Raw genomic sequence first — 27,700 nt, 5'->3', positions numbered from 1 at the left:
GGTGTTCCCAGTGTTTTGTACACTCAGTGTAGTTACATAGCCTATATGGAAATAACAAATATGATCCAATAATGTTTACCTGTAGAATGGAATAGGTTATAATGCCTTCTTGATTCATTTCGTCAGTTCTACCACCTCAACTTTGCTCATTTTAAACCGGGTTAAATATAATGTTTTCGAAAAGTTCCGCTTCAGTCCACAGGGGGGCAGAGTGTCACTGTCAGAAGATAAGTTGTTTATTTTTGGTCAGTGAAACATGTTTTTTTGTTCTGCATAGCGCAAGTCATGGAAACTTATATCAGACTGAAATGTACACAATGTAGATATTATTATTATTAATAATATTTATTTATTGACCATCAAATGTTTCGGGGCTGGAAAAATGATATCATTTCAATCAATCCAAGCTGTGCAGCTGCCATTTGATCAGTGATGGAATAAGTACCCAATTGTCATACTTGAGTCAAAGTAAAGATACCTTAATAAAAAATGACTCAAGTATTAGTAAAAGTCACACAGTAAAATACTACTTGAGTAAAAGTTTAAACGCATTTTGTTTTAAATATACTTAAGTATCAAAAGTTAAAGTAGAAATAATTTTACATTCATTATATTAGGCAAAAAATAACACAATTTTCTTGCCATTTTAATTTACGGATAGCCAGGGGCACACTCCAACACTCAGACAATTTACAAACAAAACATTTGTGTTTATTGAGTCCGCAAGATCAGAGGCAGTAGGGATGACCAGGGATGTTCTCTTGATAAGTGCGGGAATTGGAACGTTTTCCTGTCCTGCTAAGCATTTGAAATGTTGTACTTTTGGGTGTCAGGGAAAATGTATGAAGTAAAAAGTACATTCTTTAGGAATGTACTTTAGGAAATGTCGTGGAATAAAAGTAAACATGTTCAAAATATAAATAGTAAAGTAAAGTACAGATACCCCCAAAAACGACTTACCCCCAAAAAGTAAATGACTTTAAAGTACTAATGAAGTGCTTTACACCTGAATTTGATGAATGGAAAGAGACATCTGTTGCAAAACACCAAAAAGTTTAATTACATGCAGAGATTGCCAAGCCTTGGTGGATAGGCCTACAAGGTAGGGAGGGATATATTTTCTGTTTGTCGAGATTGATGTCTATTTATTGTCTATTTATTGTAAACACAAACCATTAAGTGCCCGAAGTCAGTATGCTTTGTTTATTGGTTGTGTGGTGCAATGGAACAGAAACCTGTTGGTGGAAAATGTATTCAATAATTTGATATAATTATAAATATGGCATTCAAATGTTGAAAATCAGATCCCCTAGCTGATCATTGTCTGCAGCCAGCTCTGATCTTAGTGCAATGAGAGCGAGGCCCCCCCACAGTAAACTGTCCCTAATAATTAAGCAGCTCCATTAAAAACATTACACATAGCCTAGGCCTACTTAATAATTATTCGATTTTTTAAGTATCCTAGACTTCACAATCTCTTGTAGACCATGGTCTATAATTGATATATAATTGAGATATACATTTGTGAAATAATAATAATTTAGATATGCCTTTATGAGCATGTCCTCAGGTAGTGTAACTTTTCTCATTTAGACCATTTCTGCATCATTATTTTTTTAAATACCTATGTGTAGGACACAGACACTATGGAGCATCAACAAAGGCACGCCAGTGGTCTTTAGGTCTGAGTCTGAGCTCTAGAAAGAGATTTCGTCTTGATGGTAAATATGTTTTACTTTTGTTTCATGACAAGGACTTAGATCAGACAAAGTATATAGAGCTATTTTTTTCCCGAATTCCTAGTTGAACGCATTTAAGTCGGAAGTCGGAGATGTCCGAGTTCAGTTTTTCTGAAAGCCGCAAGAGAGAGATTGCGTGCTTTACGTAGAGTATAAACCTATAATTTGTGCGTGGTGCGTGGTGCGTGCATGGGCGGGGGCAGCAAAACGGAGACTGAATTGATGCAAAATGGTCTGCAATTGGTCGAAGCTTTGTGGTACCCAGGAGAAAGACCGTATCGCACAGCAGCATCATTGTAAGAATGGTCCGAAAACCGTCTGACAAACCTGGAACATGGCCCAGCGGAGGATATAGAATATCATATTCTTAGAACATCAAAACATGACAAATGCCGTAAGCATTTTGACGGTTCATCTATAATAGGCTATGATTCAAAGGCAGGTGACACTGACCCAGGTACGTTTGAATAAATGTAGGCATATTTGTCCAGCTGTCAATAAGATAGGCATGGCTAAATTGATACGTGCCAGTGTCCGAATCGATCTCTAGTTTAGATTGATGTAATCTATGCACTAGAAAATAATATAGTTTACGCCTCATATGTGTTCTCAAACAAAGACATTTCTAGCATTTTTTCGTGTGTTGTGATTGTTCCACTGATGCTGCATGCTATGTCATTGGATGCAGTAGAGTACGGCCTCTATATTGATGACCAGGCCAAAGAAATTCGCCCCTGTAGCCAGGTTGGCTATGTAATGTCTCGTAGTGTTTGATATTATTATTATTGGGAAGTGAGTATCGATTTCGCAATTTGGAGAGTGTTTTGATCGAGTCCGTATATCCTAGTCAGAGTAGGTAAATCCTTTTGGGATGCTCCACCATAGTAGGGGAAGGGACCTCTGCCTATCTTGTCATCAAAGCACGCAAATTGGCCTACTCTTTTTGGTTGTTAGAGAGAGGGAGCAGGAGGGATGAACAGAGTGTGTGTGTGTGTGTGAATGTAAAATGCAACACTACATAGGACGGAGCAGAGAGAGGTGAGAATAGGGGGAAGGCAATATTTGTAGTTTGCTAGTACTAACATAGTACTACTATACTATATTAATACTGCTACTGTTCCGGATGTCGTTTAAGGCAGCCCCCCGCACCTCTCTGATTCAGAGGGGTTGGGTTAATTGCAGAAGACACATTTCAGTTGAATGCATTCAGTTGTACAACTGGCTAGGTATCCCCTTCTCCTTTACCCTTGTACTACTTACTATACCATAGAAGGCCACCTAGAATACACAAGCTGTTCCAGACAATTCAACACTGCACAGGGAGATAGACACTCTTTCCATCAAAAGATGCAGTCAGTGCTCACAAGCAGCCATAATTCTGACCATTTGCAGAGAGATTGGTCAGATTACTATTGATTCACCAGTGACCCTCAACGACTCAAACTACCATGTTGAAGGAGAACATGCTGTCTATTGATCCATGTTAAAATCACCACTGTGGAGGAGATAGCTTGTTCAAACTGAAAGCTATCTGAATACAAGAAATCTCCCTGCCTCATAAAAGTTGGAGAAGGATTCTATTTACCTGCCTGCCAACTGTCTGCAGCCATTATTCTCGTAAAATAAAATGGAATGGATTTGATGGCCTGATAGATCATCCCTGACACTTCTTAGTGGTTGGCATATATTAGACCTACTTTGATTTTTGAGGGAGATTTGAGCCAGAATTTATATATTTGACACACCTTACTGAGCACATCTAAATGTATATATGTTCTTCCTAAAAATCGTTGGGCATGCTAAGTGTGCCATAGTTATGTAACAAGAGCTCCTCAGTTGATGAGATACAGAGGAGAGCACTTTTATAAAATCCTCCAAAATGTCCCTCTCTGCTGCAGCCGTAATTGGTTTAGCCTGGTGGGTGCTAAATGAGCAGAAGGAAGGAGAATGTTGAGCCACCACTCAGTAGATAGTAAAAAAATGCATTGAGTGAGTCATCAGCCAAGAGCCCCAGTGCAGAGGTGCATGAGGAGGACTGAACACTGCTCCTTTGACTGGAAGGATATCTATGATGTTGCTGCTAATCCAGTGCAGCGAAGAAGAAACTCAGTATCTGGATGCAACAGAATGCGATCTATTGTCCTAGCTGCTTTCCCATGGTTGAACACTGCATGCTATGATCAGCTACGTGGTTTGTTTAGCGTCACGCTGTTGATTCGCTGTAGTGTAATTTGTGAAGCCGTGATGATAATGCACCAGATCCTCTTCTTCAGATTAGTCTCAGTGAGTAAATCCAATGAGATTAAAATCATGAGCTTTATGTGGAGGTAGGTAGCCTACAGTATGGGATCAACTACAGTGTGGCATATTCATGCATCATGCTGGCAACCATCCAACCTTATAAGAAAAGAGGCATCTTTTCTTTTTGCATCTTTTCTCTACAAAACATTTCATATTTCACTATACCTTACTGTACCTTAATCACAAGGGATTTACAACTGTCCTTCATTTCACTAGTGTACTGATTTTTTTTGTAATGAATTGGCAGCTTTTAAAATATGATAAGGATTGTATTATTTAACACTTTTGGCCTACTCAATTATAGTGTCTGCATCCCTGCATTTATTACTCAGTTGGGAGCTCCTGTGAGGGAAGACATATGCGGACCTACTGTGTTATGTAAGTGCACTAAGATATCCTCAGTAGCTGCACAGTCAATATAGTACTGGGATGCTGATTAGCAATGAGCCAAGTTATCTCATATGGCTCCTAAAAGGAGTTAAGTAATAGTCCCATTCAGAGAGAAACATAAACGACTGCACTGTCTACTGGCGTTTTAATGTGAAGCATTTGAACTCACTTACAGTAGCAGTAACTTTTTCTCTAACTCCTCTTTTGATTTAGCTTAGTGACCATTTCAGTATTTTATCTACTCAATTATTATACTTAGCCTGCACACACAGCAGAGAATGCCAAGTGAAATTCTCACATTCTTCCCTGCTCTTCTCATTCTCTTCTTACCAATGTCTTATACAGTGTGTGTTGTATATGGTGGAATTCCATCCATACTGTACATAGGTTGTATGGAGGCAGGCAGAAGACAAGTGACCTTGTTGCTGAAGAACAGTGGTAGAGTTGTTGAAGAGGATGCTTGGCATCTGGAAGCACTTCCACACTGGAGGGCCAGAGAGTCGCTCTAATAAGACACGTCACTGAGGGGTCTGTGCCGGTGGGTTTTTCTCAGAGGGGAGTAGGGGTCTTGTCTATTGTGTTGGTCTGCTGCCCAGGCAGACTGACTGACAGAGAGAAAGACATTTATCTTCTATCACTGAGCCAGCAGTGTTTGTATGCGTGTGTGTGTTTAAGAGAGACAGCGAGAGAGAGATTTAATTGAACTGAGAGAGAGGCAGCACACTCGATCACTTTTGAACAGTCCATTTCACACCCTGAGCAGGACAGGGCCCTGGAGTGTTCCTTACTGTTAGCACTGTGCTGTATTGTTGTCTCTCCTCCCACTGAGAAGCTACTACAAGATAGTGGAGAAACCTCCCAAAGCTCATGGGATTTCCTGTTGGTAATCTTCCCACTGTAGCTCCACTTTCTCTGCAGGACTGTAGAAATCGCTACCTCTAAAGTCTGCTCAGAGATAACCAACAGAATAACACATCTGCAGTGTTCTTAAAGATGGAGATAAAGGTTTTGATTGGACTTAAATCGACTGTATCTCAAAAACAGGGATAGGAATGCTAAATGTGGAGCCTCCTTAACCTCTCTCCAGTAAAAGCTCTTCATCCTCCCCATTCAGATTCTCTTCTCTGCTTTTCTTCCCTCTCCTCCAGAACTTGTACCAGAACAGGTTTCTCGGACTCAGACTTGCAGCCATGGCCTCCCCGTGTCGTTCGTCTCAGAACCGTTGGCGCTGTAAGGACCACATCCGCCACAGCTACAACCCCGAACAATTCCGCAACGTTAATTTCCAGAATGGGGTGCCGGAGGATGTGGCGGCCATGTACCGCTCCACCAGCGACACGGACCTGGTGACATCACACAGCCGCTCCACGCTTACCGTCAGCACCTCGCACTACGCCATCGGACAGACCCAGGACATCCTCATCTGCTGGGACATCAAGGAGGAGGTGGACGCTGGGGACTGGATCGGCATGTACCTCATTGGTGAGCACTACCATAACTTTTAGGATATTTTTATTATTTAAATTTACCATTGATTTTCATAGAAGAGACCAAATGAATAATTAGTAGATGATAGAGATGGTGAGATGAAGAACAGTTTATTTCCAATCTTGTGAAGCTGTTACACATCGGGTAGATCAAGGACAGGAACAAGAATGTGTTATTTCAAGTCTATTTGAAAGGTACTGTATGTAAGGTACATGGAGAACTATGTGATGACTCAGTTCAGGTCTGCTTTCACATATGTTTGAAGGTAATCTTAAGGTGTTCTGTTTTTCTGATAAGGTGCTCAGACTCATATCCACAGGTACTGTAACTGACAATGCTTGTGTGATAATGTTGTGTAACTTTGGGCTGGATTCAATCTGTATCACCAAAGTTCAGCACTCTAGTGCGCTTGAAATGTAAAGGTGATTTCCGATTGAGCCGACATATGCAGCATTTACTATGAATGCAGTCTCTGCGAATGCGGGAACATTGCCTTTAAACTTAAATTGCGCTGTAGTGCTGAACTTCCGCGATACGGATTGAATCCAGCCTTAAGTCTCACACCTTTCCTCTCTGTCTTACCTCTCTCTCAGAAGAGGTGTCGTCTGAGAACTTTCTAGACTACAAGAGCCGTGGAGTGAATGGTTCCCACAAGGGCCAGATAGTGTGGAAGATTGAGGGCAACTCCTATTTTGTGGAGCGTAAGTGCATTTCTGGAAATAAATTCAAAACCACCTACATTATAATATGCTACTTCTCCCACACACTGAGAGAGCTGTTTTATAACGGATGTAGCATCGAGCTCTCAGAACAGGACACTGCTTCGTCAGTGCATATTGTAGATCTTTACGTAACAATGAAACAATCTCATATCCATTTAGTTTCTCATAACAGTTGTGCCCATACATTTGTGTCTGTAACTATCAGGATTTCCCAGTACAATCCTTCTTACCCTGCACTGATTAAAGCAAGTCTTTTAGGCAAGAGATTCACAGAAATAAAATAATTTACACAGCCAAAGGATCCCAATAGCTCCACTAGACTAGAGAATCCACACTGACTGTACAGTACAGTAGGCCCCGGTGTGGACAGCTCTGCTTACACACAAGGGAAGTGGAACTATGAATAACTAACTACCATTGTGCCATCTTCCACTCATTTGATCCTGCTAATGTAATGATTTGTCAGCTGTGAGTGATTTTGTTATTTAGCTATCACTGCTTATTTTTTATTTACCTACAGTAAGACTCATCCCTCAAAGAGCTCCTCCCACCTCATTAGTACGGACAGGACATTCGCTAAAATCATATATCAATCAATCTTTTCCCCAATACAGTTCGCTGGTGCCTCTGTGCCTCTCTATAGGCCAGTCCGTGGTGTTTACTCCAAAGCATCTCTTTTTAGCTACCACAGTAGTTTAGCAGGTTGGTTAGAAGCCACTGAGATTGAGACTGAGACTCTGTGTAATGAAAGTGATAGTATTATCTGTCTGTCTGACTCTCAGGTCCTAATAACCCTGTAGCTGAGGACAGCCTGCTCTCTCTCTCCCCCAGTTTATTGGCATGCTGCTCAGAACAGCTTTCTAAAGGCGTCAGCATGCTTCAGTTCGGCTGGAGGCTAGCCAAAGTCGACTAGGCGAACCGAACAAGTGTGCTCGCATACTCCCTTAAAAGACCTTCCCTTGGAAAACGCGACAATAATAGTTTGTCCATTTTGAGACATCATAGCCAGTATAAACTTCCTCAAAATAGTCAGAATTAACCTATGATAACATTTTTGCAGAGGATATCTTAGTTGCGCATATTTATATCTAACTAAGATGATTGAGGCAGTATTTCTCAATGAAAAAATGTGCACAAAAACAAGTTGTCTCTTTATTGAAGGATCCCTACTTCTGACCAATCACCGATGAAGGGGCATAGATTTCGGCTACCTACTTCGGCTTGCCTCCAGAAAAAATGTTGTGTGCCCGATCAGCCGAAGTCCAAAACAAACAAAAACGTCACAAAATGTCTTCATAATATATGCACAAACTCTTCCGAACTGTTTCGGCTGGGAAGCATGGGGACGCCTTCAGGCCATACTGGTGTGGCTCTGGCCTGTTTTTGAAAGCTGTCCAACTGTGAAATGTGATCAAGGTGCCAATAAACTGAGAAATCATGTATAAAACAAACAGTAGGTCATGCTAAAAAGATAGGACAACCTGTTCTTAAACTCTTTTCTGTTCCCTGTCCTCTTTCATCTGACTCTTCTTTCTTCTCAGCGGAGACCAAGATCTGTTTTAAATACTACCATGGTGTGAGCGGGGCCCTGCGAGCCACTACCCCCAGTTTGACTGTGAAGAACCCCTCAGTTCCGGTGAGTGTGTGGGACGACTACTTTGTCCAAACCTGGTAGTGCTACATGGGCTCTGTGTTCATTAGTGCTCCTCTACGGACACTGATGATAAGAGGTAGCGTGTTAATTATGGATCTACTGTATGTCTTTCAATCTGAAGGATTTATATTTGCATTGTCTGGGTTTGAGCTTATTAGTAGAGCCCCAAAAAATCCTGACAGTTCCAGGAAGAGATCAGCAATCCCTCCGGTGTCTCATCTATTGTCCAGCTCCGTCCATTATAACTGCCTGGATTACTTGGGGTTATCAGACGCCATTTAAAGTGCCGATATGTTAGGTTTAGAAATCCATATATTAGATTGGTTACCCTTCCTTTCTCATTGACTGGAGAAGAAAACAATGGCATTTATTACAAGCTTATTAGCAGGATAACATTTGTCTGTCAGAGGAAAAGATAACATCTGCAAATCTGTGTATGCACAACCAATACATGTTGATTTGATTTAAGACCCACAGGGGGGACAGACAGAGAGGGGGGGGGGGGGGGGGATGGAGAGAGAGCAACAGAGGGAGAGAATGATAGAAACAGAGACTGCAAGTGCTGAGAGAGCGACGACAGACAGACAGACAGACAGACATAAACAAACCGATAAGCCACAGCCAGAGGTGAACAGAGAGTGGAAGGGAATTACAGAATTTCCTTCTGTTGTCCTTGTGCTGGCCCTGTTGTGGAGTAAGCTGTAGTACAGGTCTTGTGGGCACTTAAGGTTACTACAAGCTCCATGTGTGCATGTGGGTGGAGTGGGATCTTTGGAGTAGCGGACACCTTTGGTTAACATGATATCCTCGCAGGTCCCATTCACAAGGGGGCGATGGCAAAGTTTTTTATTTTTGTGTTTTCATTGCTAGTAGTAGCTAGCTGGCTTTAGCCTGGCTAAAAAGAAAGCTAGCCATTTTAGCTTCCCACATCTCAATGTGAAATAATCTGATTTATAATTAAATAAAATGCCCTGGTAAATATTATTTTACTTGCCAGTGTAACCTACAACATTATCCTAATTTGACATGCTGCTTCAATGTATTCGCTCCCAGAATAACATTAAACAAAATACATTTGGGGGGATTCTATAAGGCTACAATGTTGTCTGGTTTATTGCTCGAACAGACACTGAGATTGTATTTGGTTATCAATGCAAAATAGGCTACTTTAATGAAAAGTCTATATAGCCTAATGGACAGCAACATCACTGCCCCCACGGTAGTGGAAACAATGATACGTTGAGTCTCAATCTCCAGGTAGAAGAAAACTGCATCGAATGTATGGTGTTACAAGGAGCCGCCTCTTTTGTGACGAAAATGTAATTGCATCACTACGCTACACTCCATCAGCCCCCTCTACCTATTCTCTGTAGATGCCTTTAAGTTCCAGATGTCTGCTGCAGACCCCCACAGCCTACACACCACCACACTGATATGATCACTGGTCCACCTAGAGAGGCTCACACAATACTCCTACAGGAATGTGCACGCGCGTGTGTGTCTTGAATCTGACCCTTATCCCTCATCCCCCATCTCTCAGTGGCCTCGATCATCTCTGTGGCTGTTTTCCCTTTACTGAATCTTTCCCTGGGTAGTAATGGGTAGAGAAAGATAACCCGCCTAGCTGCTATAAGGACCACTAGACAGGCTTACACCTGTGGAGGTGGAGCAAGGAGGAGAGATGCTGTAAAGGCTGGCGCTGATGTCTCGCTCTCATTCTCTTTTTTCTTTGTCTTTATCACTCCCTCTAACCCTTTCTCTCTTTCATTCAATCACTCTCTTTCCTTCCCTCCTTCCCTATTTCTCCCTCCTGCAGGTATTTAAGCCCGTCACCAATGAAGAAGTCCCCCAGAGCACAGGCAGTAGAAGACTCATCAGCTTCTCCCTCTCAGGTGAACAGTCTATTGTGCCAAGTGTTTCTGACAGGCCTGAATTGAGTTAGATTCGTAACAGTGAGGGATGTAGCAGCAGCAGCATTAGAGGTGGTATGATCCAGTTCCATCTGATTCACAGTGAGGTAACACACACTGATGTGATGTTAGATGAAAGGTGGGTGAGACAGCTCGGGAAGTTGTGTTCCTAAATATTACTCTCCCCCCACCACTGCATGGGAGATGACAGGAGGAGGCAAATGTGATTTTTAGGCAGCTCTTCCCCCTTCATCTTTAGTATTGATCAACACAGGCTTACAAATACTGAACAAGCAGGCGGACTCTAGTCCCAGATCACTGGAAGGTTATACTACTGTATGACATGGCTGTCACAATTGTTAGAGAGCAGAGTTGGAGAGAAGTTAAATGCCACACTATTCAAAATAATAATTATGCATAGATGTATTTTTCAGGATGAGTTATTTTCTCTCTGCTCTCCTGTAGCAGAATCTATTACTACTATTATTGTAGAAGTACAATATACTGTTGTATTTGGCGAGATATTGAACTGAATTATTTTGCAGAGCTTCTCAAGCATATTCTTGCCTGCACTCTACTCAAAGCCTTTCCTTCTCTCTATACTCTTATCATCTCTGGCAGATTTCCATGCCACAGGGCTGAAGAAGGGGATGTTCTTCAACCCTGACCCCTACCTTAAGATCGCCATCCACCCCGGCAGGAACAGCATCTTCCCGGCACTGCCACACCACGGCCAGGAGAAACGCTCAGGCATCGTCTGTAACACCATCAACCCCCACTGGCAGAGAGAGGTGAGTGGAGAGCTGTGTTAGTGATTCATATCGTGTAAACGTTCTGTGCAATACTGGTAAAGATTATTTCAATGTTCGGACTGGTTTTATACAGGTAGGCCCTATACATTTACACTTACCCAACATTACAATGGGTTATATTTACTCAAGAGAAAAAATGATGAACATGTGTTGCAAAAACTTGTATTTGGATGTAATGATTTGGGAGCACAATATCATCTCCCACAACATCTACTAAAGATATTGATCTCTGCATAATACTGGCAGGGAGGCAAGCAGAGCTTATTGACATTTGACTTGGTTAGGGAGGGATATTCCCCTCCTGCCTGTATCTCCTCCTCCTGAACACAGCAGTACTCCCGCCCTGCCTGTATCTCCTCCTCCTGAACACAGCAGTACTCCCACCCTGCCTGTATCTCCTCCTCCTGAACACAGCAGTACTCCCACCCTGCCTGTATCTCCTCCTCCTGAACACAGCAGTACTCCCCTCCTGCCTGTATCTCCTCTTCCTGAACACAGCAGTACTCCCACCCTGCCTGTATCTCTTCTTCCTGAACACAGCAGTACTCCCACCCTGCCTGTATCTCCTCCGGAACACAGCAGTACTCCCCTCCTGCATGTATCTCCTCCTCCTGAACACAGCAGTACCCCCGCCCTGCCTGTATCTCCTCTTCCTGAACACAGCAGTACTCCCCTCCTGCCTGTATCTCCTCCTCCTGAACACAGCAGTACTCCCCTGCTGCCTGTATCTCCTACTCCTGAACACAGCGGTACTCCCCTCCTGCCTGTATCTGCTCCTCCTGAACACAGCAGTACCTCCGCCCTGCCTGTATCTCCTCCTGAACACAGCAGTACTCCCGCCCTGCCTATATCTCCTACTCCTGAACACAGCAGTACTCCCCTCCTGCCTGTATCTCCCCCTCCTGAACACAGCAGTACCTCCACCCTGCCTGTATCTCCTCCTGAACACAGCAGTACTCCCACCCTGCCTGTATCTCCTCCTCCTGAACACAGCAGTACTCCCACCCTGCCTGTATCTCCTCCTCCTGAACACAGCAGTACTCCCCTCCTGCCTGTATCTCCTCCTCCTGAACACAGCAGTACTCCCCTCCTGCCTGTATCTCCTCCTCCTGAACACAGCAGTACTCCCGCCCTGCCTGTATCTCCTCCTGAATACAGCAGTACTCCTCTCCTGCCTGTATCTCCTCCTCCTGAAAACAGCAGTACTCCCACCCTGCCTGTATCTCCTCCTCCTGAACACAGCAGTACTCCCACCCTGCCTGTATCTCCTCCTCCTGAACACAGCAGTGCTCCACCCCTGCCAAATGTATTATCATTTATAATGTATGAATTATACATTTACACCATGAGTTCTCATGTGGTAGTTCTCATTCTTCTCATTCTCTTTTATAACAATGCCTGTCAAAATTTGCTCTCTCTGCCTATAATAGGCTATTGCTGGTTTACTCATTTGGCTAATGGTTCAATTATGTGGTGTCACTGTGAAAGGGCAGAATATGTATCACAGGCCCAGCTCTGATTTAGCACAGTGGCAACACCCCTTTAGGTATATTGAGGGGAAGGATATAGCAGCACCACTATGTATTCATGGAAATGATCTGTATAGATTAGAGGAGGTATGAGACCTGCGGAGATGATTCATGCATGCTTCATGCTGGATCTGACTGTATAGTCAAGAGCTTAGCGCTGGAGGTACAGTCTGATGATAGCTAAAAAGCTAGGTGTCTCCCTCTTGCACCTTGAATTGATTGAGGGCTTCTGTGAGAGAGGCTATATACAGGCAGAAGAAAAGTGCACCCTACTCCCTCCCGGTCCCCTGTTTTGATATTCAGATCAGGTGCAGCATTCCTTCACTCCCTCTTGACTCCCTGGTTATACAGTAGGCCACAGCCATAGAGGTCAGTTTATGTAGAGATAAAGCTACACCTGGAGGAATGCCAATGCTTAACTCATCTGTCATAGAGATCGCATACCTCTACATTTGGCATCACTGTCATTGAAGATCACGCAAGGTTAGGTAATGCATTGTTTCATATGTATTGTTCCCTCCATTCCAAAGTCTTACTTTGAGTGCAAAGAGTTCAGCACCATTGACGGCTCCCTCTTTGTTTCCTACAGCTGCAAGTATTTTCAGCACTATTAACAGCTACACACAGGGATATGCAGCTGTATAAGGCTACACGCACACACGTACACACGGCACCTTTACAGGCATTTTAATTAGATACTATGTCTTTCTCTCCCACCTCAGCGCTTCAACTTTGTGTCTCTGCCCACGGACGTTCTGGAGATCGAGGTAAAAGACAAGTTTGCCAAGAGTCGTCCCATCATCAAACGTTTTCTGGGCAAGCAGTCCATGCCGGTGCAGAGGCTACTGGAGAAGCATGCTATTGGGTACGGCTCAGGAACACACAGCATGCTCATTTATTTATCAGGATAATCAAATGATTATTAATAGATATTTGGGGAGCTCTTGAAAGAATGTTTAAAATCATAAAGTAACATGTAACATGTCTCTCTCTTTTGAACTCCAACCCCCACTCCCTCTCCTTCCACCCCCCCCCCCCCCCCCCCCCCCCCCATCTTCTCTCTCTCCCTCCGGTCACCTCCCCATCTTTCTCTCAATGTGTTCCTCTCTCCTGCACTTTTTTCCCTCTCCCACCATCTCTCTCTCCCTCTCCCTCACCCTCCCTCCCCTCTACACAGTGACCGTTTGGTCAGCTACACGCTGGGCCGAAGGGTGCCGACAGAACATGTCAGTGGACAGCTGCAGTTCAGATTTGAGATCACTTCCTCTATTCATCCAGGTTCCTCTTCCTCTCACACATCATCTCACATACATCCAGACCTGGGTTCAAATAGTACTCGTTTGCCTTCAAATAGTTTTGCTGAGCTTGATCAAACTGTCTAGATGTAATGGAACTAATGGAATAGTTCCAAAATACAAACCCCACCCATCTGGGTCTCTTAACAGGCTCAATCAAACGCTCAAAGTATTTGAACAAAAACTCATGCTAATTGAACCCAGGTTTGTATAGGAAAGGTGGATACCTAGTCAGTTGTACAACTGAATGCCTTCAACTGAAATGTGTCTTCCGCATTTAGCCCAACACCTTTGAATCAGAGAGTTGTACATCCTGTTTGTTGGCTTCCTCTCATGTAGGTTCACTTAGTGTTTTTCAATACAGTGGTGGGAAGATAATATATAATATGTACTGTAAGTCTTTCTGTAAATATCAACTTTCAAATCTAGGTTTAGACTGGCAGATATTAAACATTGGTTTAGCTGTTGAGTTGACACTTTTTTTAAACAATAGGTTATCTTATTATAAATTGCCATATTGTCATACTCGATGTATACAGGATTTTCCATTCATTGACATACCAAAGCAGAAACAGAGTGGTCTATTAACTAATGAATAGTGTGAGTTCATGTTGATATTACTCTCTTTGTGTCAGGCAGCCTGGCAGGCCATCACAGGCCTCTGACTGGGAGGTAATGAGCTCTGTTCTCCTCCTGCAGATGATGAAGATATGTCTCTCAGTACAGAGCCTGAGCGTGCCGCTGTGCAGGAGACCAGTAACCAGGGGGAGGGCCAGTCCTCCCAGGCCCAGGGCCAGGCCGAGGACACCATGAGCCTGGGTCCAGGGGCTCCCGAACTCCCCATGGATGAGGAGGAAGACGCTGGAGCTCCAGAACTTCCAATTGGAGGAGATACTGTTACAGACACGCCCATGGAAGGGCATCCAGCAGGGCCTTTGGGTTCAGAGGAGCCCATGGATGGAGATGGAGACTCTGGGCCTAGCTGTTCCAGAACCAAGGCCCTAAAAACAGAACCAAGTCAACCAGAGGTCAATGGGGCTCAGGAAGAGGTGGCTGTGGCTGTAGCTGTGGCTGCAGAGAAGCTGCCCTCGGTAGAGGATAACAGGGAGGAAGGGGGGCAGCAAACCCCCTCCAGTCCTCAGCTTGCTGACCCAGAGCAGGGGGTGGACAGTACGCCAGCAGAGGGTCAGGTCATCCCTGCTGTATTGGAAGACATGGAGAGTGGAGCACCTGGGGAGCCAGCAGAACAGGTGGTGGGTCAGGAGGAAGGGGACGAGGAATGCTGCTCCCTGCGCATCAGGACCACCCCTAGGCGTAAGAACCGGCCCTGCTCCCTGCCCGTGTCGGAGCTGGAGACAGTCATCGCCTCGGCCTGTGGGGAGCCTGAGACCCCTCGCTCCCACTACATCCGCATCCACCACCTCCTCCACAGTCTGCCCTCTGCCCAGCCAGGCACCCAGGAGGACAGGGAGGGAGAGGGGGCTGAAGCTGAAACAGAGCCCGATCCAGACCCTGGCCCTGACCAGCTCAGCCCCAGGGTCCAGGATGGCTCAGAAGAGGATGAAACGGCAGAACCACTGACCCCCGGGCCCAGGAGGACCCTGCCTCGCAGCCTGTCCATCGAGCGTCTGTCCGACCTGGCCCTGCTACTGGACAGCGAGGGCCGCCACCCCCAGGGCCAGGTCAGGGGTGACCAGAGAGTGTCCGACGAAGACGACATGGAGCCCTGCTGCAGTGATTCCTGCTATGAAGGCCGAGGAGGCAGTCACAACCAGGCACCTCTAGTGGCTGTAGCCAGGATGTCTGTGGAGAGCAGGGATTTCCCCTCCCAGGAGGATGAGGACATGGAGGGGAACGGAGCGGAGAGCAGTGATTTCCCCTCCCAGGAGGATGAGAACATGGAGGGGAACGGAGCGGAGAGCAGGGAGCCAGGAGATGGGATGCCCCAGTGGAAGGTGGCCCTATCCACACAGGTCCAGAGCCCCCAGAGCTTCATAGAAAACGGAGAGTCTCCCGTAGCCGGGCCCAGTGGGAAGATAGGACGTGAGTTGGGTTCCTCACTGAATACTAACTAGCAAAATAGAGATGTGAGTTTGGTAAGTTAGGATATACTGACCTGTTTTTGTCGTCCCATAGGAGATTGTCCCCTACCGTCCAGTCATCCTCCAGTCAGCCAGCTTCCTGCTCTGCGTCATGATCCTCATCATTACCCCACTATAGATGAACCACTACCACCAAGTGAGCTTTGTATATAACTTTGTCTGAGACTCTGAGTCATATCATTCATATTCCTTGTTGATGAACAATACATACCAGGACAAAACTAATGGTAGTAACTAAGAAATAATTGTCTCCACTGTGTGTTTGTGTATAGACTGGGAAGCGCGTGTGGACAGCCACGGTCGTGTGTTCTACGTGGATCACATCAACAGGACCACCACGTGGCAGAGACCCACCTCAGCAGCCACACCTGACGGCATGAGGAGGTCAGGATCCGTTCAGCAGATGGAACAGCTCAATAGAAGGTGAGTGAATGGGGGAGACGGGAAGAAAGAGGAGAGAGGTAGATCATACTTTCGTAAAAGAAAACAAGTGAAAACGTACACTATACAGGACCATCTGGTGGTTGTAAGAAGAACCTAAAGCTTATTTGTTTCTTGGATGATTTTCTTAGAATTGGTTCAGTTCATTCCGAGAATGGGGGAGTTTTGTATTAAACCCCCTAAAGTTGATGTCGGTGCTCCGCGGAAATTAATTTGCATAATACAAAAATCCCCATCAAAATCTGTCACTTTAAGATAGAGATTTTTTTGCATTCGATGCATCGCAATCTACAACATCTGCCTAATTTATGTAGCACTTCCTCATCTGCGGTGAAAGGTAGCAGAGCTAGAGTGGTGTTTGTCAGATCATGAGACAACCGTTTGGAACGGTTTGGCCTACAAACTAATACGCCTCTGTGGAAAGATGAGTCTCTAACTAACACGTTGGTGTTCTCCCTCCCACACACTAATATGACACCGTGGAAAGGTGACTCTCACAAACACGTCATGTCGGTTAATTTGCTCTAGGACGCCCACAGACCTCACAAGACTCATCTGAAGGTCTTCCAGTACCAGTTGGAAAAAAATTATGGAAGTACAGTGTATATGGAGACGGTTAAGTGAAAAATAAGGAGTTAAATACATGTTTAAAAAATCCTGATCATTCTTGTACATTATCTCTCACATATAGGGCAGACACTTCAGAACCCCGCCCCCCCATTGATACCTATTGCTTGGATTCTTTTTCAAAAGCATTTGCTGCCGTGTGTTGAACATTTGGTTAGGGCTGTGGCTGTCTTTTTTACGCTTGTACTGTGTCTTGATGAGCCACTACTAGAAGAACTTGCCATGAAATGCCTGAGATATTCTGAATGGAGGAAAAGTCACTAAGTCCTGACAGTAATAATCAGATGAGAAATGTGCACAACAGGCTGTGAAGAATTGCATAAGTGTTATTATACAACTGCAGTGCATGAAATCTCTTAATGAGATTGGAGACCTAGAGAGCGAGGGAGGAGAAATGAATTGAAATGCTCATTGAAGGTGAGGACAGGGCTTGTCCTCGCTGGGCTGGTGGAATTCCCTTTGTGTGTCTGGAATGAGAAGTGTGTCCAACTGGAGACATGAGCAGTGGGCTGTGTCAGGGCTGTGTCATAGATCCTTCTCTCTGTCAGGATAACCCCTGCACAGACCTCGCATGTATTGAAGACTATTACAGTAGTGGAATCCATTGATCAATGGTTGCAAATTCAACTTCTTTCTCTCTGGGGATTAACTCTAAGCAAGCCTACATTTCTTGTACAGTATTGAGTGATAATTCAATAAAAATATGTTGGGAAGAGATTTGATGTACCCATTCCAATGCACGTGGTTTATGAATTGATACGCAAAACAACGCCAGATTCAAAACTTCGCATTTTTTTATTTAAATACTTCACAAAATTCTTTAAACCAATAGAATGTTATATATATGGAGGATACAATCTTCCCAGCTCTGCAGATTTTGCTGTGAGGAGGCAGAGTCATTAGATCATTTATTTTGGTATTGTCCATATGTAGCTTGTTTTTGGTCACAGGTCCAGGAATAGCTGAAGAATTGCAACATTTGCCTAGAACTAACGCTGCAGATAGCAATACTGGGTGATTTTAAAAAGCCATAGTCAATCAATAATACAATGTTTTGCTAAAATAATTATATATTTAATTTACAATCTGTAGAAGATATGAGAATAGAAAGGTTCAGTACTTTTGTGAAGCATCACAGCACAGTTGAAAAATATATGGAAAAAAATACAGAAATCCAAAATGGATGATGTTGAGAGATGGATGGGAGGGGTTGAATGGAGCTGAAGGGTGGGACTAACAAAAGATAAACAATGTAAAACATACGGGGTCTGTAAAATGTATATAGGTTCAGAAATTGTTGTGAAATAGCACAGTTACAAATAGAAATCAAACTGGATGGGCATCAGAAATAGATGAAAGACTAAAAACCAACTAAATATAACTATTGTAAAATAGATTGTGTCTGTAAAATGTGTATAAGATGTGTAAACTGAAGGTAGAAGCCTAAGTGTTTATTAGTTTACTCCAATTGGGGGAAAGATGGTAGGGTTTGCGGGGAATAATAAAGGTATATTCTTAAAAAAGTATGTATATCTATATAGGTATGTGTATGTATATACAGTATGTGTATATGTATGCATACGTATATGGATATATATATTTACCCAAAAAAATATATGGGGGATTAGAAATGATGCAGACAATTACATTGATGGAAGCAACAATCTTTCCGCAATATTAAGCTGATTCACCTCTTAAAAAATAAATGTAAAAAAGTAATGTATTCAATATATTGAATATATGTTCAATATATTTTTTAAGATATTTTACCTTAATCATCTTATTAACAAGCCGTTTCTTGCACATTTAAAGGAATGGTCTAGATTGAGGCACTGTTGCTCTGACTTAAGGATGTTTAGTAAATGTGTGCTGATGTGTTTGTCAGGTACCAGAGCATCCAGAGGACCATGGCCACAGACAGGAGTGAGAATGAAGGAAGCAGAAGCAGGAGTGAGAGAACAAGCCTCAACAACAACAGCAGTGAGACAGACTCTCCTTCGATGGCTAATGGTAAGTGGGACCACACCACAATGTCACAATTACAGAATGCAATAAACTGAAGTATAATCTTCCATTGTAAAAAGTAATGTCATGGGTAAACAAAGGGGTTTTCAAAGTTTTCCACACAATCTAGTACTCGACTGTCACCATTCAGTTAATGGTTTCTTTGTTCTCTCCTGGTGTCTGTGTGTAGAGCTGAGAAGAGACAGCTCCTCTTCCTCCTCCTCCTCCTCGTCATCATCTCCAGTCAACAGTCAGAAGATCACAGCTCTGTTACAGAGCCCAGCGGTGAAGTTCATCACACACCCAGAGTTTTTCACTGTCCTCCATGCCAACTATGTGAGTACCTATCTCCTTAGTGGACAATTATAACTATACACAGTGGACAATTAGAACAAACAATTCCCTTTTGAACACCAATACCAATGCTCAGTAACATATTATAGTCTTCAGTAACAGATGCTGAATATTAACTCCATTGTGGTTCAGATTGGTTGCGTATGGTGTTTCTAAAATCCAGGGTCATGCTGTTATGTTTTTCTCTTCTCAGGGAGCCTACCGCATGTTCACCAGCAGCACGTGCCTGAAGCACATGATCCTGAAGATTCGTAGAGACGCTCGTAACCTTGAGAGGTACCAGCACAACAGAGACCTGGTCACCTTCCTCAACCGCTTCTCTGACGCCCAGTTTGAACTGCCCCGGGGCTGGGAGATCAAGACTGACCCTCAGGGCAAGGTGCAGAGACATCAACCCTTAGTTCATCCACAGCTAACTCCCCCACTTATTCACATAATAGTTTATTGTACCTTGGTTGACAAGATGGAAAATATGTTTTTAAAAAATGAATACATTTACCAATGATTCTATTGATTTGGCCTTTGTCTTCAGATCTAGCAGTGTTTAGATTTGTGTATCTAACTTTGGTACGTTTTTTCCTGTAACATCTTCTCTGTGGTCCAGAACTTCTTTGTGGACCACAACAGCCGAGCGACCACGTTCATCGACCCGAGAATCCCTCTTCAGAACGGTTGTCTGCCCAACCACCTGACCCACAGGCAGCACCTACAGAGATTACGCAGCTACAGTGCTGGAGAGGTCAGAAGCCAACCAGTACTAGAGAATACATGTCCTTGTTTTTAAGTGTTGTAACTGTGTGATTGATGACCATAATGTAATCAAATTATGGAAATATGGAATTTAATTTATGTATTTGCATGTTTATAGCTGTACCTTTTGTCATATGTATTCTCTCAGGCCTCGGAGGTGTCCCGTAGTCGAGGTGCGGCCTTGTTGTCACGGCCTGGGAACAGTGTGGTGGCCGCGATGCGGAGCCAGCATCATCCTGATCCAGTGCCACAAGGTGCGTCCTGTACATACAATGCAGAAAGCACACAAACCATGTGTTATAGTTTCTGCTGTGTGATACAGTTTCTGCAGTTAGTCTGTGTGAGTCAGTCTAACTGTCTTCTGAATTCAATGTCTTTGTTCCATTCACAGCTTATAATGAGAAGATCGTGGCCTTCCTCCGTCAGCCTGGAATACTAGAGGTTCTTACGGAGCGCCAGCCAGCCCTGTCCAGGAACCATTCCCTGAGGTAGAATTTGATAGATTTTTTTATATGAGGACTTTGTAGATTCAGGGAATGTGAATATCTCAATCACTGCTGTACTGGTACCATACTTCCATAACTGAAGTTCCCACTCTGAAAAATAAAGGCTAACACTTTACATTACAGTGCCCTTAATGTGTAACTACATGTAATTAGTGTAACAAGTATTGTAATTATGCATTATTACACTGTACTTAGCAGTAACCATAACCTTAGCCCTAACCCTAGCCTCAACTCTAACCATAGCTTCATGTCCACATCCTGGTTCAACCCTTACCTAACCCTAGCCTCAACCACAACTCTAACCCTAGCTTCATGTCCACATCCTGGTTCAACCCTAACCTCAACCACAACCCATGTCCAAATCCCAGTTAACCTAAGTTGGAGTCAGTGTCAGAATCTATACTTATACGAAGGGATGTGGATTCCTTTTCACAATTCAAACCCAGACCTGTACATAAGTTTAACCTTACAAAGCAACAAACTCAAGCTCTAAAAACATCGAGCAGCAATCAGAATATTGTGAGTAAACCAGCAAATAACGGGTCTCAGATTGTTATAATGGATAAAATGCAATATCTTATTGAAGCTAATAGACAGTTAGATCATGTCAAAAACTAATGTCCCATTGCTCCACTCAACAACTGGAAACACAAAGACTAATCAGGGAGATAGTGAGTGAGGATAAGTATATTACAGATAAACAGATGGTCTACCTTTTTGGGCCAGATTCTCCAAAACCTAGGCAGTTTTACTTACTACCTAAAATATTTAGATCTCATGAGACATGGACAGTTCTCCCACGAGTTCCCTGCGGTAGACCAATAGCAAGTGATTGTGGCTCAGAATCTTATTGTACAGTGGATTGCGAAAGTATTCACCCCCCTTGGCATTTTTCCTATTTTGTTGCCTTTACAAACTGGAATTCAAATGGATTTTTGGGGGTTTGTATCATTTGATATATACAACATGCCTACCACTTTTAAGATGATTTTTTTTTAAAATTATTGTGAAACAAACAAGAAATAAGACAAAAAACAGAACTTGAGCATGCATAACTATTCACCCCCCAAAAGTCAATACTTTGTAGAGCCACCTTTTGCAGCAATTACAGCTGCAAGTCTCTTGAGGTATGTCTCTATAAGCTTGGCACATCTAGCCACTGAGATTTTTGCCCATTCTTCAAGGTAAAACTGCTCCAGCTCCATCAAGTTGGATGGGTTCCGCTGGTGTACAGCAATCTTAAAGTCATACCACAGATTCTCAATTGGATTGCGGTCTGGGCTTTGACTAGGCCATTCCAAGACATGTAAATGTTTCCCCTTAAACCACTCGAGTGTTGCTTTAGCAGTATGCTTAGGGTCATTGTCCTGCTGGAAGGTGAACCTCCGTCCCAGTCTCAAATCTCTGGAAGACTGAAATAGGTTTCCCTCAAGAATTTCCCTGTATTTAGCGCCATCCATCATTCCTTCAATTCTGACCAGTTTCCCAGTCCCTGCCGATGAAAAACATCCCCACAGCATGATGCTGCCACCACCATGCTTCACTGTGGGGATGGGGTTCTCTGGGTGATGAGAGGTGTTGGGTTTGCGACCAGACTTAGCGTTTTCCTTGATGGCCAAAAAGCTCAATTTTAGTCTCATCTGACCCGAGTTCCTTCTTCCATATGTTTGGGGAGTCTCCCACATGCCTTTTGGCAAACACCAAATATGTTTGCTTATTTTTTTCTGACCACTCTTCCTTAAAGCTCAGCCCTGTGGCGTGTACGGCTTAAAGTGGTCCTATGGACAGATACTCCAATCTCTGCTGTGGAGCTTTGCAGCTCCTTCGGGGTTCTTTGGTTTCTTTGTTGCCTCTGATTAATGCCCTCCTTGCCTGGTCCCTGAGTTTTGGTGGGCGGCCCTCTCTTGGCAGGTTTGTTGTGCTGCCATATTCTTTCCATTTTTTAATAATGGATTTAATGGTGCTCTGTGGGATGTTCAAAGTTTCTGATATTTTTTTTAACCCAACCCTGATCTGTACTTCTCCACAACTTTGTCCCTGACCTGTTTGGAGAGCACCTTGGTCTTCATAGTGCCGCTTACTTGGTGGTGCCCCTTGCTTAGTGGTGTTGCAGACTCTGGGGCCTTTCAGAACTGGTGGTTCCCTTGCCCATATACTGAGATCATCTGACACTTAAATAAAGTCCAGCTGTGTCTAATCTAACTAATTATGTGACTTCTGAATGTAATTGGTTGCACCAGATCTTATTTAGGGGCTTCATAGCAAAGGGGGTGAATACATATGCACCTACCACTTTCATTTTTTTTTTATTTTTAGAATCTTTTGAAACAAGTCATTTTTTTCATTTCACTTCACCAATTTGGACTATTTTGTGTATGTCCATTACATGAAATACAAATACAAATACATTTAAAGGAAAAATGCCTTGGGCGGCAGGTAGCCTAGTGGTTAGAACACCTGGACTAATAACTGAAAGGTTGCGAGATCGAATCCCCGAGCCGACAAGGTTCTGCCCCTTAACAAGGCAGTTAACCCCCTGTTCCTAGGCCGTCATTGGAAATAAAAATGTGTTCTTAACTGACTTGCCTAGTTAAATAAATAAAAATAGCTGAATATACCGATTTTTATATAAATCCTCTATCTCAGCTATGTTAAGGATACTTGTGAATTTGTCAACAGGCTGAAGGGTTTAAAGATACCAATACATTTTTTTTAAATTCTCCATTGATATTAATTCTCTGTACACAAACATAGATACCAAATTAGATCTACAGGCAGTTGCAAATGCCTTTCATAGGTATCCTGACCCCAGTCGACCGGATAGGGTTATCTTGGATTTGTTGGAGTTGAGTCTCACCAGAAATGACTGAGTTCAATGGGAAGTACTACCTCCAGATACATGGTACAGACATGGGAAAGACATTCTCCCCAAGTTTTGCAAACTTGTAGGTATCTGGATGGTATTTTGGGACTGTGAGGAGGCTCCATCTCTAAATTCAGGGAATTCTTAAACCTTTCGAATTCACATCACTTAGCAATCACCATTACACACAATTTGCAATACAAAACATTTGAATTTCTAGATACACAGGTATTTTTCATTCAAAAGGGGGGAGAAACCAAACAATTGGCAACTGAAGTTTTATTTAAGGAAACAGATAGACATGGCCTACTTTACAAATGTAGTTTCCATGCAAAACACACATAAAGGGGGTTGATCAAATCACAATTTATACTTTGACAAAATTTGTAGTTTCCCTGGGGAAATAGAGGGGGCCACAAGAATACTCTTCTCTGCCTTAAGGCCCATGGGCTACTTTAGGCAGTTCCTAAAAGAGGTTAAGGTTGAGGTAAATCAGACCATCCAGACCCATGGAGCATATAAGGTAGAGAAGGATAACCACCCTGTGGTTCCATTTGTGGGGACTTATTCTCAGGCTCTGGAGGGGTTCCATTCTGAACTTGAATCAAATTTTCAACAGGCCCGGAATGATTGTGAGGCCTTGAAATATTTCAGGGTAATCTCAGCCTTTAGGAGGAATAAGAACTTGAAGGACATCTAGTCCACATTCAGAAGGGTTGTATGCCCACTTAAGGGCTCATACAGTGGAGAACCTTAGAATCTTTGGCCTGGTGACCAATATGGGGTGGTCCAAAACTCAGACAGAGAGCTGAGTGACAATGGCTTAGACCAGTAGGAACCATTGTTTGTCAAGGCCAGGGCTGCCCAACCCTACAGTCCTGTGGGTTTTCAGTCCAACCCTAATTTAACACACCTGATTCTACTAATTAGCTGCTCAACAAGACCTTAACTAGCTGAATCAGATATGCTAAATTAGGGCTGGACTGAACCTACTGGACAGTAGAGCTTCAGGAAGAGGGTTGGGCAGCCCGGCTCTAGGCCTCAATGAGAAATTAAAAGCCACACAGTAATTTGTCGCCATCTTGTGGTTGCTTTAGACTTGAATTCTCCAATGGGATTTCTGAATTGGTTTAGGATAAAGCTACAGATTTATTGTCTGGATTCCTGTAGAATTCCCTTCACCTTTGATTACTTTGTGTGGATTTGGTAGAAATTGTGTAATGGAAATAATTCCTCATAGGCTTACTTTAGTTTCAATTTGAGTGAATATTTATAGGAATTTTTTTCTCTCCCTATTTTGGGGATTTGACTTAAGATTTGCATTAATGACTTGCACTTATTCCCCATCCCACATATTCTCTCAATTTGAAAGCTCTTCGGATTCATTATTCTTATTTAATATATTTTGGTGTGTCACTGAATATACCGTTGAAGTCGGAAGTTTACATACACCTTAGCCAAATACATTTTAACTCAGTTTTTCACAATTCCTGACATTTAATCGTAGTAAAAATGCCCTGTTTTTAGGTCAGTTAGGATCACCACTTTATTTTAAGAATGTGAAACGTCAGAAAAATATTAGTGATTTATTTCAGCTTTTATTTCTGTCATCACATTTCCAGTGGGTCAGAAGTTTCCATACACCCAATTAGTATTTGGCAGCATTGCTTTTAAATTGTTTAACTTGGGTCAAACATTTTGGGTAGCCTTCCACAAGCTTCCCACAATAATTTGGTGTAACTGAGTCAGGTTTGTAGGCCTCCTTGCTCGCACACACTTTTTCAGTTCTGCCACACATTTTCTATAGGATTGAGGTCAGGGCTTTGTGATGGCCACTCCAACACCTTGACTTTGTTGTCCTTATGCTTGGGGTCATTGTCCATTTGGAAGACCCATTTGCGACCAAGCTTTTAACTTCCTGACTGATGTCTTGAGATGTTGTTTCAATATATCCACATAATTTTCCTTCCTCATGATGCCATCTATTTTGTGAAGTGCACCACTCCCTCCTGCAGCAAAGCACCCCCACAACATGATGCTGCCAGCCCTGTGTTTCACAGTTGGGATGGTGTTCTTTGGCTTACAAGCCTCCCCTTTTTTCCTCCAAACGTAACGATGGTCATTATGGCCAAACAGTTGTATTTTTGTGTCATCAGACCAGAGGACATTTCTCCAAAAAGTATGATCTTTGTCCCCATGTGCAGTTGCAAACCGTAGTCTGGCTTCTTTATGGCTGTTTTGGAGCAATGGCTTTTTCCTTGCTGAGCGGCCTTTCAGGTGGAAATTATAGGCAATTAGCAAGACACCCCCAATAAAGGAGTGGTTCTGCAGGTGGTGACCACAGACCACTTCTCAGTTCCTATGCTTCCTGGCTGATGTTTTGGTCACTTTTGAATGCTGGCGGTGCTTTCACTCTAGTGGTAGCATGAGACGGAGTCTACAACCCACACAAGTGGCTCAGGTAGTGCAGCTCATCCAGGATGTAACATCAATGCGAGCTGTGGCAAGAAGGTTTGCTATGTCTGTCAGCGTAGTGTCCAGAGCATGGAGGCGCTACCAGGAGACAGGCCAGTACATTAGGAGACGTGGAGGAAGCCGTAGGAGGGCAACAACCCAGCAGCAGGACCGCTACCTCCGTATTTGTGCAAGGAGGAGCAGAAGGAGCACTGCCAGAGCCCTGCAAAATGACCTCCAGCAGGCCACATATGTGCATGTGTCTGCTCAAACGGTCAGAAACAGACTCCACGAGGGTGGTATGAGGGCCCGACGTCCACAGGTGGGGGTTGTGCTTACAGCCCAACACCGTGCAGGACGTTTGGCATTTGCCAGAGAATACCAAGATTGGCAAATTCGCCACTGGTGCCCTGTGCTCTTCACAGATGAAAGCAGGTTCACACTGAGCACGTGACAGACGTGACAGAGTCTGGAGACACCGTGGAGAACGTTCTGCTGCCTGCAACATCCTCCAGCATGACCGGTTTGGTAGTGGGTCAGTCATGGTGTGGGGTGGCATTTCTTTGGTGGGCCGCACAGCCCTCCATGTGCTCGCCAGAGGTAGCCTGACTGCCATTAGGTACCTTTTGAGACCATATGCTGGTGCGGTTGGCCCTGGGTTCCTCCTAATGCCAGACAATGCTAGACCTCATGTGGCTGGAGTGTGTCAGCAGTTCCTGCAAGAGGAAGGCATTGATACTATGGACTGGCCCGCCCGTTCCCCAGACCTGAATCCAATTGAGCACATCTGGGACATCGTGTCTCGCTCCATCCACCAACGCCACGTTGCACCACAGACTGTCCAGGAGTTGGCGGATGCTTTAGTCCAGGTCTGGGAGGAGATCCCTCAGGAGACCATCCGCCACCTCATCAGGAGCATGCCCAGGCGTTGTAGGGAGGCACGTGGAGGCCACACACTACTGAGCCTCATTTTGACTTGTTTTAAGGACATTACATCAAAGTTGGATCAGCCTGTAGTGTGGTTTTCCACTTTAATTTTGAGTGTGACTCCAAATCCAGACCTCCATGGGTTGATACATTTGATTTCCATTGATAATGTGTGTGATTGTTGTCAGCACATTCAACTAAGTAAAGAAAAAAGTATTTAATAAGAATATTTAATTCATTCAGATCTAGGATGTGTTATTTTAGTGTTCACTTTATTTGTTTGAGCAGTGTATTTTGAATATATATTTTCCTATGGTAAAATACCCCCCATTAAACAAAACCCTAACTCTAGCTTCAACCAAAACACTAACCCTAGCTTCAACCGAAACCCTAAACACTAACCCTAGCTTCAACCGAAACCCTAAACACTAACCCTAGCTTCCACCAAAACCCTAACCACACCCTGAAGTAACCCTAAGTACAGTGTAAATAGTGTAATAGGGAGTCAATTGTTACACTGTAATTACAGGAATATTTACACAGTAGTAGAGGCACTAATGTAAAGTGTAACCAAATAAAGTTATTATATTCTGTCAGGTTTGATAGAACACACCCAGTCTAGTCCAGATTATAGTGTATGCTTATAATGTCTGTGTCATGTGTGCTTACAGGGAAAAGATCCACTACATCAGAACAGAGGGCACCCACAGACTTGAGAAACTAGCATGTGATGCAGACCTGGTGATACTGTTGAGGTTGGTGGCAACTGTTAATATTACCCCCTGAATGTTTCCATTGTAGTATTGTCATTATTTCCATGTTTGTCACTTGT

At 43.6% G+C, this 27,700-nt stretch overlaps 1 protein-coding gene across 2 annotated transcripts in view; it reads left to right on the top strand.

The window, feature by feature from the left end:
* The first annotated feature begins 1,959 nt into the window (after positions 1-1,959).
* Positions 1,960-27,700, top strand: part of LOC110508176 (E3 ubiquitin-protein ligase HECW1-like) — a 46,324-nt gene continuing 20,583 nt past the window's right edge. The window contains exons 1-18 of one of the 2 annotated variants that reach the window (XM_036966605.1): positions 1,960-2,196; positions 5,579-5,912; positions 6,512-6,619; positions 8,182-8,276; positions 10,111-10,186; positions 10,826-10,995; positions 13,268-13,410; positions 13,723-13,823; positions 14,540-15,883; positions 15,977-16,078; positions 16,215-16,365; positions 18,896-19,020; positions 19,205-19,350; positions 19,562-19,747; positions 19,973-20,107; positions 20,267-20,372; positions 20,510-20,606; positions 27,540-27,623. In XM_036966605.1, coding sequence (XP_036822500.1) covers positions 2,167-2,196; positions 5,579-5,912; positions 6,512-6,619; positions 8,182-8,276; positions 10,111-10,186; positions 10,826-10,995; positions 13,268-13,410; positions 13,723-13,823; positions 14,540-15,883; positions 15,977-16,078; positions 16,215-16,365; positions 18,896-19,020; positions 19,205-19,350; positions 19,562-19,747; positions 19,973-20,107; positions 20,267-20,372; positions 20,510-20,606; positions 27,540-27,623 — 3,533 coding nt within the window. In that variant the 5' untranslated portion in view covers positions 1,960-2,166. The remainder of the gene's footprint in view (positions 2,197-5,578; positions 5,913-6,511; positions 6,620-8,181; positions 8,277-10,110; positions 10,187-10,825; positions 10,996-13,267; positions 13,411-13,722; positions 13,824-14,539; positions 15,884-15,976; positions 16,079-16,214; positions 16,366-18,895; positions 19,021-19,204; positions 19,351-19,561; positions 19,748-19,972; positions 20,108-20,266; positions 20,373-20,509; positions 20,607-27,539; positions 27,624-27,700) is intronic. The other variant, XM_036966604.1, reaches the window with a different exon arrangement.

The sequence above is a fragment of the Oncorhynchus mykiss genome, chromosome 28, assembly GCF_013265735.2.
Source record: "Oncorhynchus mykiss isolate Arlee chromosome 28, USDA_OmykA_1.1, whole genome shotgun sequence".
Classification (NCBI taxonomy): domain Eukaryota; kingdom Metazoa; phylum Chordata; class Actinopteri; order Salmoniformes; family Salmonidae; genus Oncorhynchus; species Oncorhynchus mykiss.
Note: the sequence above shows the minus strand (reverse complement) of the source record. Positions and strands in the feature narration are given on the sequence as shown.